The sequence below is a fragment of the Protopterus annectens genome, chromosome 4.part0 (assembly GCF_019279795.1).
Source record: "Protopterus annectens isolate FY-2018-M chromosome 4.part0, PAN1.0, whole genome shotgun sequence".
Taxonomy (NCBI): domain Eukaryota; kingdom Metazoa; phylum Chordata; order Ceratodontiformes; family Protopteridae; genus Protopterus; species Protopterus annectens.
In genome coordinates, this window is record NC_056733.1 from 136,701,403 (window position 1) to 136,716,770 (window position 15,368).

The window sequence follows — 15,368 nt, forward strand, 5'->3', positions numbered from 1 at the left end:
ACTGTACCCAGAAGCCTGGCATTCCCTCACGCAAGACAAATGGGTACGGTCGATCATATCCGAGGGTTACAGAATTCCCTTTATTCACACCCCACATCAGCCAATAGGGTCCCTTCCAGATGTTCCGCCCGGTCTGAGAGATCAAGCAGCACTAGAAATTTCAAAGCTGCTAAGATAAAGGGCCATCCATCCAGTCCCAGCAGACCAACAAGGATCCAGAATCTACTCCAAGTTCTTTTTGGTACCAAAAAAGACAGGGGACTGGAGACCTGTTTTGGATCTCAGCAGGCTGAACAAGTCGGTTCAAAGAACGAAGTTCCGGATGGTCACGCTACAGTCCATTCTACCCTTTCTGGGTCAAGACAATTGGACATGCTCTATAGACCTTCAGGATGCGTGCTACCATATCAAGATGAACAGGTGCTCCAGAAGGTTTCTCCGCTTCCGGCTGGGAGCCAGTCACTACCAATTCAGAGCCCTGCCCTTTGGCCTCACCACAGCCCCCAGGGTGTTTACCAAATGCATGGCAGTGGTTGCGGCTCACCTGAGACGACAAGGATTCCAGGTGTTTCCATATTTAGATGACTGGCTCTTTACTGCCACCACCAGGCACCAATTACTCCAATCCAGAGATTACGCTGTACAAACGTGCAACGCGCTAGGTATCTCTATAAATTTCAAAAAGTCTGCATTGTCGCCTTGTCAGTCTATTACCTTCATAGGCGCCGTTTTAAACACAGTGGAGCTCTCAGCAAAACTACCTACACAAAGAGTTTCAGGCATTCGCAACCATGTTCAGATCCTATTATAGGAGAGCAGAGTCCAAGCCAGATTTGTACTAAAAACACTTGGTCTCATGGCAGCAGCAATCACTTTACTCCCCCTAGCGTGTTTTCATATGCGGATCCTGCAGTGGATGCTATTTTCCCAGTGGTCCTTTCAGCAGCTCCCCATGTCACACACCATTCTAATCACTCAGTCATGCAAAAGACACCTTTCTTGGTGGACGGTCTCCCCTCAGGTACTCCAGGGCAGACCTGTGGTCCTTCCTCCTCCTGTTGCCACTGTGACAATGGATGCCTCCCTGATTGGGTGGGGGGGGGCATTTTCGGGGCAGGACAGTCCAGGACACATGGCAACCCTTCTAATGCCACTTGCACATAAATGTCTTGGAAATGAGAGCAGTACTTTTAGCGTTGCATGCCCTTCAGGACTCTCTACCCACCGGGACTGTTGCAGTTCAAACAGACAATATGTCTGTAGTGTGGTACATCAACAAGCAGGGCGGAACCAGATCCTACCCCCTATGTCGAGAAGCACTCAGACTTTGGCAATGGGCGATCTCTTGTCAATGGTTTCTGGTAGCAACGCATATTCCCGGGAAGTCCAACGTCATAGTGGACAGATTGAGCAGAGCCATTCTCATGCCTCACGAGTGGTCTCTCAACCAGATAGTAGCGGAAAGAATTTTCATAAGGTGGGGTCAGCCTTGCTGCGACCTTTTTGCAACACCTCTAAACAGCAAGTGCCCAGACTTCTTCACCCTCTTCCCTCTCCCAGGTCTACCCCCCAGAGACGCTCTAGTTCACGATTGGCCCCGGGGTCTTCTGTATGCATTCTCCCCCTTTCCCTTGATTACTCAATTAGTCCAGAAAGCGACTGCCTTGAGAGCCAGGATGATCCTCATTGCCCCTTACTGGCCTCGACAAATTTGGTTTCCGTTCCTGCAACGCCATCTACTGGAGCAGCCCTGGAATCTGGACCCAGTGCCAGATCTTCTGACCCATCAATCGGGTGGGCTGCATCAGTCCCTTCGATCTTTCAACCTTACAGCTTGGTTGCTCCACTTCCAACCCTAGCCAGGCTTCCCCTTATCTCTCAACCAGTTCGCAATATCATCCTCGCTTCTCACAAGTCTACTACCAGAAAGACTTATGCTAGCAAATGGAAGTGTTTCTCTGTCTGGGCAGGGGAAAAACACGTGGATCCCTTTACGACTCCTGTCCAGACAGTTCTAGAGTTTCTAGCATAACTCTTTCGATTGGGCTCCTCCTCAGCCACCATCAGAGTTCAACTGGCAGCTATTGCAAATTTCCACGTTGGCATGTCAGAGACCAGCATCATGTCCCACAAACTTTGCAAAGCCTTTTTAAAAGGAACCCTTTTACTTAGGCCCCCGGTTAAGGACTCTCCCCCACCGTGGGACTTAAATTTGGTACTGTCTTCTTTAATTCTTCCTCCCTTTGAGCTGGCGGCTTCTTGTTCGTTGAAGTTGCTCTCGTGGAAAACACTCTTCTTAGTAGCCATCACCTCAGCAAGACGGGTCTCGGAACTTCAAGCCCTTTGGGTTCACCCTCCTTATCTTGTTTTTCACAAAGACAGAGTGTCAGTTAGGACTAATCCATCTTTTTTACCCAAAATAATCTCAGAGAAAAATCTGAATCAGACCATAGATCTTCCAGTATTCTTCCCAAATTATACCAATTGAGCTGAACGAAAGTTACATTGTTTGGACGTTCACCGTCAATTACGCTTCTACCTGGATAGAACTAAGCAGATGAGAAAATCAAACCAGCTCTTCTTGTCTTATGCGGAAGGGAAGCAAGGCCAACCAGTCTCTAAGGTAACCTTGTCCAGGTGGTTATCCTGTCTTATCATGTTGGTCTACCAGTTGAGGAACAGGGAACTTCCTACTAAGCCTAGAGCCCACTCAACCAGAGCTTTAGCTTCTTCAATAGCCTTTCATGCAAGATTGCCGATGGATTCCATTTGCACAGCGGCCACTTGGGCCTCTCCTCATACCTTCATTTCTCATTACAAGCTCGATATGGCCTCCAGAAGTTGGGCAGATTTTGGTTCCACTGTACTCAAGAGTTTGTTCCATTGAGCCACCCAGGACTTAGGTGTTAGGGACGCTGTCCCATCCAGCAAGAATGGAGGCGAGATTGACAACTTAACATTGAGAAGTTATGTACTTACCATAACGTTCCATGTTAGTTGTCTTCTTCTCGCCTTCTTTCTTGCGTTCCACCCCCCATCCCCCTAGCCTGGGAAGATCTAGAGTACCTTGTGAGAGTTATAGCCACCTCAGTTATATCCCCCAGCTAGCTCCCTTGCTCCCTTTTTTTGCTAGCTCTTCTAGAGGGGGTTTTATATTTATATATATATATATATATATATATATATATATATATATATGGTTTACTATCAAAAGTGCGAACGGCACTCCTTCGACTGTCATATATTCGAACATGGAATGTCATAATCGGTAATGTCGAAGGCAAAATAATCAATCTAGGAATGGTTTTAACATGGGTCGAGGTAGGTGACATGTTTGTAGTTTGGAATAATACTGAACACCTACCTCGACCCATGTTAAACCATTCCTAGATTGATTATTTTGCCTTCGACATTACCGATTATGACCTTCCATGTTCGAATATATGACAGTCGCAGGAGTGCCGTTCGCACTTATGATAGCAAACCATATATATATATATATATATATATATATCTTTATTTTTGTATCTATGATAAGGTGGATTATTCTCTCTTGTGGTGGGACGTATATGTCCATAGTGTTAGCTATCAAACGAGATATGGGTATATGACGCCTAGCATTATGGGACATAGCATATCCTTGAGCCGGTAAAAATAGCTCTCGAGCTTTAGTATTAGGCCCAGTTGGAGCTGAGGTTTGGCTCCGAACCCATCCAGCAAGAAATAAGGCGAGAAGAAGACAACTAACATGGGACGTTATGGTAAGTACATAACTTCTCATTCTACTTGACTGAAAGAGAAAAAAAACAGTAATAAAAACAATATGATTCATACATTCATATGTGTACTGGAATGATACCATTGATTTTGAGTCACATACAAAATGGGGAAGGGAGACAAACAAAAACTTAAGTCTTATACTAGGCTGGGGAGATGTATGGTAGAAAGCTGAACAGATTGTGTGGGTTTTTTCATGTTTTCTTTATATTCATTTAGTTGTCCTTAAAGCATTTCCTGCCACTTACTAAAATACGATGTTTAATGACTACACTGAATGATCTATACATGTAATCTTTCTGGTGTCCTTTTGACCTGTTCTACTATGAAATGCCGGCTTTCTGAAAGTTGACATTCCAAAAGGATTAAAGAAAAAATGCCTGGAAGTCAAAAAGGCAAAAAATCTGTTTTTTTTTTTGTTTTTTTTTTGCAAAGCCCACTGCATCCTTGAGTGTGTATGGGGGATTAGCAAGCCTCCCACACCCTCAAACTTATATAAAAACTTATTTTATATATATATATATATATATATATATATATATATATATATATATATATAAATTTTGTATATATATATATATATATCAGCTTCATGTTTTCACCAACTCAAAGAAGGGAGAAATCTCCCTAAAGAAGTGAATCATCGCCAGTGCACAATTAGAAATCACACCAGTACACTGACAATGATTTCCTATGGGAAACAGCATTCTGCATTATGCTGTTTGGCTATTTTTGTCTGTGTGCTTCTGAAGTATGAGCAATTTTACCTCGAACATGTGTAGGGGAACAGGCTGGAAAAGATATGCAAGCATTAGTCCACTTACCCTGTTTAACAAATAATTAAATAAATAAAAATAAACTTTCAGGACTAATTATAACTGGGTTGGTATATGAACAATGCTGTTACTGAGGAGTAGACTATTATTGCTATTATTATTATTATTATTATTATTACTGAACTTTTGGAGGAATTTCAATACTTTTATGCAGTTTTGAGGAAGCACATTAACTGAAACAAGATTAACTGGACAAGAGACTCTAGTAATTCTCCCCAGGCCTCCGCTGAAAACAGGATCTGTGGAACCTAGTCGGACTTTCCCGGTCAACAAATGTTAAAAAAAAAAAAAAAAAATTTATAGCATCTACAGGAAGCGGTCAGAAGCCATGAATGAAGAAAGGTGTAATATGAAATGAGACTGTATAAGTGAAGTTTGGAAAATTCTCATGTTCTTTTTTGTCCCCAAGTCTCCACAGTACCATCAAGTCCACCCTAACTGACTCATTTGCACTGCATTTCCTGATATCCAATGGTACTGAACATGGGAGGAAAGAGTAGGGGTTTGTGATGAGTCGGAATATTCTTCAAAGTTTTATGTTTCAAATGAGCTTATTTGAGTACTCTGCAGTACATCCCAATGCACTGGTACATACAGAGTACTTAACTTACAACGATATGTTCATAGTTTACTTCTTTTATAACACATTTTGTGACAGAAATAAGCAAATAAATTTGTTCTTTTGTATCTAATGGATAGTAATATATGATTCTGTTACCTAATATGAAATAATTTAAAGTCCCAGAGGCCAATGGGTTGCAGGGTGTTGAGTTGCTTGGTCAGAATAATAAAGCTGGGAGCCCAATGATTATGGTTTAGATTGGGCCCCACAAGTTCTAAGGCCATCCCTGATCTTAGTACTTTTATTTTATGAAAAATACTATTGAAATAAAGTTGCTGGGTGTGCATGTTTTAAGACCTTCAGATGATGATGGAAAAAAGCACTGTAATTGCTGCATGTTGTATTTGACAACCAGGTTTCTGGAGCCACATGTGACTTGGCTGCATCTTCTCAATGCCAAAGGCTCTGTCCTATCATTAGAGTTATCCTTGGGGTTTCCAGGTTCAGGGTCTTCACCCTTCAAAGTATCGGGGCTGACTCCTTCCACAAGGCCATCCTTGTTGCCTGGATCAGGAACCTTTCTTTCAAACAGAACCATTCCTTCTTTCGGTTGAGTGGTGTCTGGGATGTAGGAGGGTTTCTTGGATTTGGTAGACATTGGATCTACCTTCTAGGTCATGGGAAGATAATTTCATATCCTTTGAGATTTGATTAGTAGGCTTTGCTGGTCACAGTCCTGCCCCTTGACATTCTTGCTGTTGATCTTCAGCCTACACATGCAAATGGTGTTCAGACTCGAGCCTTTTAATGTCAAATGAATGGTGCAGGGGCCATCACATTCCTCTCTGGACTCAGATAACTCCCTATCTGATGTTTTGAGAAAGAGGACTTGCAAAAGAAAGCAGCTGAACTCCACCTCTGAGTCACTCATTATAAACTTGGACTTAGATGATAGAAAGGGCTCTCTTCCAAGTCCACCCGAGGATGTTACATTTGACAAAGTCCTGGAGCTCAAAAAGGTAACTGGCCCACTGCCCCCCCTTGAAGAGGAAGTTTTATTTGAGGCTTATGGCTTGACCATCTTTTTGTCCTAGATGCTTCCAACAGCCAGGGAGTCCTGGGCACTGGACAAATTATGGAAGCAGACTTATACTTCTGTCACCTTTGCATTCAGGGACTTAAATTATGCCACACATATGAACAGCATTCAGAGGGACCTGGCTAAGCAAGGTCTAGATACTCTGAAGAAGTCTCAAACACCAGACTTAAGGAAGCAGCTGGAGGTGACCTTGAATATTATGTAGAACATTCCCAGTCTTTTCATGCGGCTCATGCATAATGCAGTTGATGGAGCAGAATAGACAGCGGGGTCAGGCATCTGTATGCACCTTGCCTGATTCCACTTGTGCGACTTTCCAGACAATTTCTAAACATCTCCCACTAATGTGCAGCTTGATGGCTTACAGTTGTGTGGCCCCATTGTCAAAGAATGCATGCAGAGGTTTGAGCAGGGATGGTGTTGTCTGCCATGTGAGTGAGATTTGAGAACTCCCAGAAACCATAAAATCAGAACCAAAAAGGGCCCACATTTCTATACTTCCAGAAGTCCAAACATCCTCCCTATAACTCATCTTCTGATAGGGGTGCCATACCTCTCAGCTGTCCAGATTTTCTTAGAATGTCCAGATTTTTGTGTCATATTTTTTGTATGTTCCTCATAAAATTTTTGTTTTCTGGCATACCTCTCAACTGTCCAGATTTTCTTAGAATGTCCAGATTTTTGTGTCAGATTTTTTGTATGTTCCTCATAAAGTTTTGGTTTTCTGGCAAATCACTGGCAAATCCAGGATTGAAGACAGAATATAATGACAGACATTTGAGTTTCAGACTGCATACCCTTCATAAAATCCATGTTAATGTAAAATCTGCTATTTCATCAACTTTCTAAGTTTGTAAAAGCAATATTTAAATATTGTCCCTATTTTTGGGCCTTAGTCTTCCCATTATTTATGGCTTTGTCCAGATTTCTTGCTCTAAGAGGTTGAGAGGTATGAGGGATGGTTGTGGCAGAGGTGGCCTCTTTAATGGATGCAGACCCAAAGGTCGTGGAGGCCTAAAATATCTGTTTTCATACCACAAATAATATCAGCCCTGAGGGGATACCTGATACCTCTCAACCTCTCAGAGCAAGAAATCTGGACAAAGCCATAAATAAAAGTGGGGCAAAGGCACAAAAAAGGATATTTTTCAAATATTGCTCTTACAAACTTAAAAGGTTGATAGAATAACTGTTTTTTCATTATCATGAATTTTCTGAAGGGTATGAAGTCTGAAACTCAAATGTCTGTAATTATTTTCTAACTTCAGTTGTTAATGATTTGCTACAAATTTGCCAGAAAACCACACTTTTATGAAAAATGGACCAAATATATGAGTCAAAAATCTGGACATTCTGCAAAAATCTGTAAGTTAAGAAGTATTTACCTGACTGCTCCACTCTGTAGTTAGTAGGTGATTTTATACCCTTCTGTGCCCCAGCATGGATGGCCATCACATGAGATACCTGGTTGAGAGGGATAATATCCAGAGCCTATTGCATAAAGTAGAACATGAATCTGTACCCTCCCCCATTGTCAAAGGCTGTTCCCAGAGGTTCCATCACACCAGTTAGAAACAGCAGAAAAAGAAGTGCAGTCCTTACTGGAAAAGACAACCATCCAAGAAGTCCCAGCAAACCAGGTCAGGTCATTATTTCATATTCTTTTTTGTTCTGCAAAAGAACAAGGATCTCAGTCCAGTTTTGGACCTCAGTTAACTGAATATGTTTGTGAAGTAGACCTAATTTGAAATAGCCATGGTGTGATTGATTCTGCCTTTTCTAAAGGAGAATGACTGGATGCACTGTGTAGATCTTCAGGCTTCTTACTTACACCTAAAGATTGCCCCAGAGTCCAGAAGGTTTCTTTGCTTCTGGATAGGAGCCAATCACTATCAGTTGAATGCTCTGCTCTTTGGTCTCACCCCAGTCACCTGGGTGTTCACCAAGTGCATGGCTGTAATTGTAACCAATTTCTATAGTTCCCATATTAAAATGATCGGCTCCTGACAGCCCCAAAGATGGAATCTCTGCAAAAAGCCAGGGATCACCGTCTCCAGATGTGTTTGTCCCTGGGCATTAAATCAACATTAAGAAATCTTAGCTTGTGCCGACTCAGTGCTTGCAGCTCATTGGCTGTCATCTGGACTTGGTTTGATGCCTAGTTTCGTACCTCTAGCGAGAATTTCTACCCCTTTATAAGACTTTACAAGAATTTCTATGGTACCACAAATCTACAGCCTTCTTGATCCTGAGAGTTCTAGGTGTTATGCCTTCTTGTATTCTCAAGGTTCAGATGTTCTCTACCACAAGAGGGTGTTAGTGGTTGCTGTGCAATTAATGGTCACAATTGATAGACATTTTCAGATTTCCTATGACTTTAATCAACATTTGCAGGAATCACCTGTGTTGGTGGATCTCTTCCCACTTGTCAATATGGAAAGATCATTCATTCTCCTCCAATGGTGGTAGTCACCACTTATGTCTCTTCGATGGGGGAATTTGGAATGTTTTCAAGGCTAACCTTCACACCAACATGTTGGAGATGCGGGCAGTTCTCCTAGTGCTGCAGGAACTTCAGGAATTCTTCCCTTGGGGTTTGATTGCCATCCAAACTGGCGATATGATGATGTGGTACGTAAGCAGGGAGGTACCAGGTCCTACCCTCTGTGTCAGGAATTAATGAGTGTATAGCAATTGGCATTAGACTCACACCACTTCCTAGTGGCAATGTACATTCCTAGGAAATCTGGTTGCATTGTGGCCAGTCTAAACAGGACAAGCCTCATGCCTCACTAGTGGTCTGTCAGTCCAATGGTGGCTCAAGCTATTTTCAATCACTGTGCAATTTGTGCTGCAGTTATTTTGCATCCCTGGTCAACATCAACTGCAACACCTACTTTGCCTTGATGCCCTAAGATGGTTAGTCCTCATGAGATATTGTAGTCAAACAGAGGTCTCCTGGGATACTCTGTGCTTACCCTCCATATCCCCTGATTCTAAGACTCCTACAAAAAGCTCTACACCAAGATAATTCCCATTGCCCCTTTCTGGCCTAGACAGATTTATTTTCCTCTGCTCAGGCCTCATGTCAAGAGACCTCCCTGGCTTTTAGATCCAATCTCAGATCTTCTTTCCCATCCTTCTGGGAAGCCTTAACCAATCTCCAGAAAATAAATGTAACCACTTTGTTCCTCCAGTTTCAGTGATGACCATAAACCCTGGTTTGTCTCAGGATGTTCTGAGGCTTCTATCTGGATCCCATAAAGACTCCATGTAGAAGGTATACCTTAGTAAATGGAAGTGTTTTGCTCTCTGGGCTCTATCTCATCAAATCACAACTTCAGAGGCCTCAGTTTCTATTGTTTTTGGAGTTTCTAACATCTTTATTTGATGTAGGGGACAGTTTCTGAATAAGTAAAGTGCATTTGGTGTCATTTTCTAATTTTCTTCCTCAGCCATATTCTTGTTCACTGGTGCCAAATAAATTTCACAAGGCCTTCTTGACAGGAGTCTTCCTCTTGAGGCTACCAGTCAAGCAACTGTATCCCCATGGGATCTAAATTTAACTCGGCTTCCTTTTGAGTTAGCTTCTTCAGCGGCATTGACATTTTTTACTTGGAAAACTATTGCTGAGGTCATTACTTCAGCCAGGAGAGTTTCAGAGATTCACTCCCTGTCTTTGTCTTAGGCTTTAGCTTATTTTCCATAAAGATGGAGTCGCCCTCAGGACCAACCTCTCTTTCATTCCTAAGATATAGCCTGAATCCAACCTAAATGAATATATCAACCAACATATGTGAATACACACTTCATACCCTGGATGTTCATAAGCGGCTGAGATATTACTTGTATTGCAGTGAAGGACATGGAAAAGATTTACAGTTGTTTACTTCCTTCTGTCTGAATGCACTGGGTAAAAAAGTCTCCAGGTTAATCGTGTCAGATGGCTGTCAGCCTGTAATGTGTTTGTATATGAAAACCACAGTGTACCCCTGTCAATTAATCCTAAAGCTAATTCCACGCATTCCATAGCCACACCAAAGGCATTCTTCAAGAATTCTTCTACTGATGATAGTTATGCTGTAGCAACTTGGTCAGTGTTGCATACCTTTCCAAAACACTCCAAGTCTGATTTGATCTCTAGCTCCAGAACTTCCTTTGGAGCCTCCATCCTTAAAGGGCTTTTGTCATGATACTACCCAGGAGTTCTAGTAGGTGGGGATTCTGATCCAACAGTCAGACCAGATAGGCAGAATTTAAAGGGTATGAGAGTCATGTACTTACCATAATGATGGATTATTTCACTTCTGCTGGTCTGATATGACAAACTCTTACACCATCCCTTGGCCTTCTACTATTGAGGACACCAAAGGAGCAGTACAGTGTCCTAGCAGTTTAGGTAGAAAACTCATTTTGAGGGAAGCTGGGCTAAAAGAACAGGTGCATTCTGGAAGGGAAAGGTTTGAGGAACTTGAGGCTGGAGGAGAGGAGCGGCAACCCCCCCCCCCAAAAAAAAAACAAACAAAAAACAAAACAAAAAAAACTGCACAGCCAATTAGCATATACTGTGCATACCAATCAACATAACTCCTCCCACTTGCAGTAGGATTGTGGGATATCACCACTCAGGAACGCACTTGCTTAATAAACTGAGTAAGTAAATGAAACCCACACTGCTTTTATGCATCAATTTGTTCATCAATACTTGGCAGAAACTACTTAAAGCAGTTAGAAGAAAGCCCCCCTTAAAGTTTTTAGGTAAACAGTCAAATAGCAACATTAATACTGAAAATTCTGTAATAGTTTGAGCAGAGAAATCCCCCCTTACAGTTAGGTGAACAGTCAAATAGCAACATTATTACTTAAAATGTTGCAATCTGTTAACAACATGAAGACTGACACATTTTCTTTAGAAAATGAATTTTAGCAGCAGGTGGCAGCAGTACACAAGCAATACTGATCACATCTCTGCTGCTTAAAGGAATTATTAAAGCAATAATTAAAGCAAATCATTTTTCATTAGCATTGTGCTACTATAATTGCAGGTACATAAGCAAAACCCAAATTTCCTCAAAGATGAGAAGCCAACTAAATTGATATAAAGAAAATTGTGTTCTACACTAAACTGCAAAATTCGTCTTTTTTGGTGCTTTGCTGAAGGAATTCATTTAGATGGTGTGCTGTATGGTTAAATTAAACAAACAATGGTACTTCTCAAGTGTTCCACACAGTCTGATTTTGCAGAACATCCCTGATTTTGCCTCATATTTTTTGCATTTCTTTAAACGTTTGACTTTCTGGTAAATTACCAAGGATTACAGTAAGTCAATAATGCCATACATTAACTTCACACTTTCTATTCACAAAAAAAATGCAAATTGATGCAAAACATTTTGTTGTATTAACTTTTTAAGTTAATTAGAATAATATTGATAGTTGTCAGATTATAGGCTTTTGTTCCCCCCTTCCCCATTATTTTTGACTTTGTCAAGAATTAATGAGCAAAGACGTCAGGAAGTATGGAAATAAGGCCACACTCACATAAACCTGCTTTTTGTGCAACATGATGATAACTAGGAAATCTTGCAGCATTCCTTCTTCTAACACATACTTCCATCCTCATAGTTTTCAATATAGCCAGTCCATTGCAGAAGAATTAAAAAAACAAAAAACAAATTAAAGTCCTTGAAGCTGAGCTGTAGAAAAGCTCCATATAAACCCACTAGCTGACACACTACTCTTATTCACTCATTTTCTATTGAACTATGCAAAAAACCCAAATGCTCAATAAATCCTTGTTTTAATGTAAATTATCAGGTGGCTTTATATGTTACCCATACATAGTGCAAACTTAAATGTTGTGGCTTTTATTCAAGTTTCTGTAAATGTGGCTCTATTAAATACATCAATATAATCATTTAATGCATAAGGTCAGTGATGTTGCTGGCTAGGGCTGACAAAAGAAATTAGCAAATCGTGATTTAAAGAGGCTAATTGGACTTTCAGGGCATCCTATTATTTTAAGTGTAAATTCTGAATTTTTAAAGATTCAGGGCAGTTGAGAAGTATACATATCAGAAAGACAGGAATAAAAGGATCCAGCATTATGGTAAGTGCATAACTCCCATTTTCGGGATGCTTTTTTCTGAAACAAAACCTAATATTCTGGATGAGTCTTTACCTATTTTAATCTTTAGAGAAGTATAAAAAAACATCTGAGTGTTAAATGAGGTCAGATATTAGAAAAGGCTTGAGTGTCTACTTGTGTTCAGTCTTTTTCACCCTTCTACTGTAACCATAATTGTTCTGGATTTATGATAATTCATCAAAGAAAATATCTGTGGGTAAGGTCTTTCCCACACAACACAAGGTGCAGGGTTTGATTCTCACCTTTGGTGAAATTGGCAAGGCTTAAAATGGCCTGCAAGGGCAGTTAGTCTAAAACTTACCTATGAACTTGTGCATTACCTAAGGATAATATTGTGAAGAGAGTCCACTGAAAATTACTTTCATTAAGTCAGAAAACAAGCTGTTTTTGTGGGGGTGGGGTGAGTGGGTACTCCTTGTGGCCCCCATGTGGAGGAAAACCCCCATATCCCTGCTGATTTGCATATATCAACTATATGGTCTCACAACAGTGGGAAAAATTGCAGTTAATGATTGCACAAAGCAGCTACTGGTGAACTGTCTTTCTGGTATCATCCATTGGACAAACTCCTGGCAATTACCTGTATGGCTTTCATTTTGTCCCAAGCTTGAGGAGATAACTTGTATCACTGACACTTGGCATCCTAGCACTTATTTAATTATGTCTCATGTTAAATAGGACTAATTAAAAATGTCAGTTTTAATTTTAGTTATCAGCACCATCATATCTTTTGTTTACTAATATTGTCTTGTCTGTACTGTTTCTAAGGCCTTATAAAACAGACAGAAATTTTGATCCAGATTTTATCCGTACCAAGTCTATAGCTGCAGCAGGTCTATGTTCATGGTGTTTAAATATTGTTCGATTTTATGAAGTGTACTGCGATGTGGCACCTAAGAGACAAGCTCTTGCTGAAGCAAATGCAGAGTTGGCAGCAGCAGAAGAAAAGCTCACTCACATCAAAAACAAAATAATGGTAAGTGCCCATATGAAAGTAGATTTCTTCGAAATTAACTGAAGTATTTTTGTGTTATGAAGTTTAGACTTTAATACAAATATATTCACAGTAATTTATTCTTAATAAAAAATATGGAACATGCTTGAAACAAGTATCACATGTAGGAAATTTGTCTGTTTCTGACACTGGTTCTCTGCAAAACATCATTGTCACTAATGCTCATGCTTGTGCTGCCCTTGGTTGTGAAAGCAGCTGGCAGGCCTATACTGGTATAAAGGGTTTGCTTTTTATATGGCCTTCAAGTTGTCTCCATGACGTCAAGGGGCTTGCCTATGCTTTACTGATGACTCTTTGGCTGATGTTCTTCTTTTCAAAAGTTTAATGTTGGTAGGAGTTTTACTGCAATGTGTTCAATGGTGCAAGCTGGCAGTGCACTTTTGAAGTTTTTTTTTCCTTTTACTTCATTGTGTTACAACCATGGAATTGGTCTATATATTTATTAGTGGAGTGTGGGGGACCAAGCCCTCCAATGGGGGAGAGTGCAGGGGAACTTGCCCCTGGGAAAATAACTTTTTTGTGTTTTTTTATAGTTTTCAATTGACATTTTTTGAGGTTTATTTTTCAGAAAACTGTCAATCAGAATAGTTTCTCTCAACAGAATGTAGGTAAACCCTGCAAAGTTTAGGAGTTAGCTATTGCAGTATTGTTCATGCTTGCTTCTTTGCTTGGTGAATTTTATGGATTTTTTTTCAAAACCATTTCAACTATCTGTCAGTCAGTTTGATATTTTAGAATACTGTATGTATTTTTCTGAGATATATAGTAAATAGCTGCACCACTATGAATACCAGATACTAGGAAAAAAATTATCATTCCTTAGGTTTGAAGTGTGTAGGATTTTCCCATAATAGAAATTCCTGTGCAGGTTGTCAGACATTTAGTACAGCCATCCAATTTCTTCATATAAGCCAGCTACAAACCTCTGTTGGCTCCTACCCCAGTCTTGGACAAAATCAAAATATTTAATGCCATCATTTCTTTTCTTATTTATTTACTCACTGAGCATTGAAGAAAAATAATCCTTATTCTTTGTGGATGATCACTAGCACACTGAACCATAACATAACTTTTATTCAACAGCATAGTTGTGAACCTGGACAGCATATCTTAGCTGTCAGTTCCCTTCTGTAAATTAACACAGCTCTCACAATGAAGTCAGTAGTGATATGAACTGCTGCAAATGCTTCATGGATGTGTTTCTCTTTTACTCTCTCCCAGTTGCTTTTTTGTGTGTGTGGAGGGGTTGTACTCATTTATCTGCCCTAATAGAAAGACCAGCCTTTGATTTTCTTAATGGAATCTTATGTACTTGCAGATTTAGGTTCTTTTTTCTATAGCTTTGGAAGCTTCTTCTTCTGTAAGAAAAGCATTGTTAAAGTGTTTGATCATTTTATTTTTATGGCCTTGTTAACTCTGTGATATAGGGAAATATTGCCAGCCCAACTATCTGGAATTTTATAAATAATTCTATGTCATTTGTGAATATTGATATGATTTATACAGAACTGTATATTATGCACTGAGCTAAAATGTAACCACAGCATGCCCTGCTGACTTAGAACAGAAATGCATATAAACTATATACCTGTGCAAATAAATGTTTTAACAGTAGAAACTAGAACATAAAAGGGTTAACTTGCAAAACTTCAAGAAAATAATAAGTGCTTTACGGGTGTGCTATAAAAGTTCTATATCAGTTTCAGTATAGCAGATACAATGTCTAGAGCTAGAAGTTTTTTGTATTGCTTTGGAGAGAAGTAATTACTAGGTTTAAAATATAAAAGCGTTTTATTGCTTTATGACTTCCTAGCAGTTGAACTATTCTGAGCAAACATCTGAGAGATATGTATTTTAACACAGAGATGTTAAGTTCAGTTAGTTTCTGCTTTAGCCTGAGAACTGAAGTCAAGTAACAAAAAGTAATTCAA

The 15,368-nt window shown here is 40.1% G+C and overlaps 1 protein-coding gene across 1 annotated transcript in view; it reads left to right on the forward strand.

The window, feature by feature from the left end:
- The window catches only part of LOC122800226 (dynein axonemal heavy chain 17-like), a 17,083,451-nt gene that overhangs the window by 13,798,667 nt on the left and 3,269,416 nt on the right, over positions 1–15,368 (forward strand). Inside the window, exon 62 of the mRNA XM_044069720.1 lies at positions 13,191–13,398. Coding sequence (XP_043925655.1) covers positions 13,191–13,398 — 208 coding nt within the window. The remainder of the gene's footprint in view (positions 1–13,190; positions 13,399–15,368) is intronic.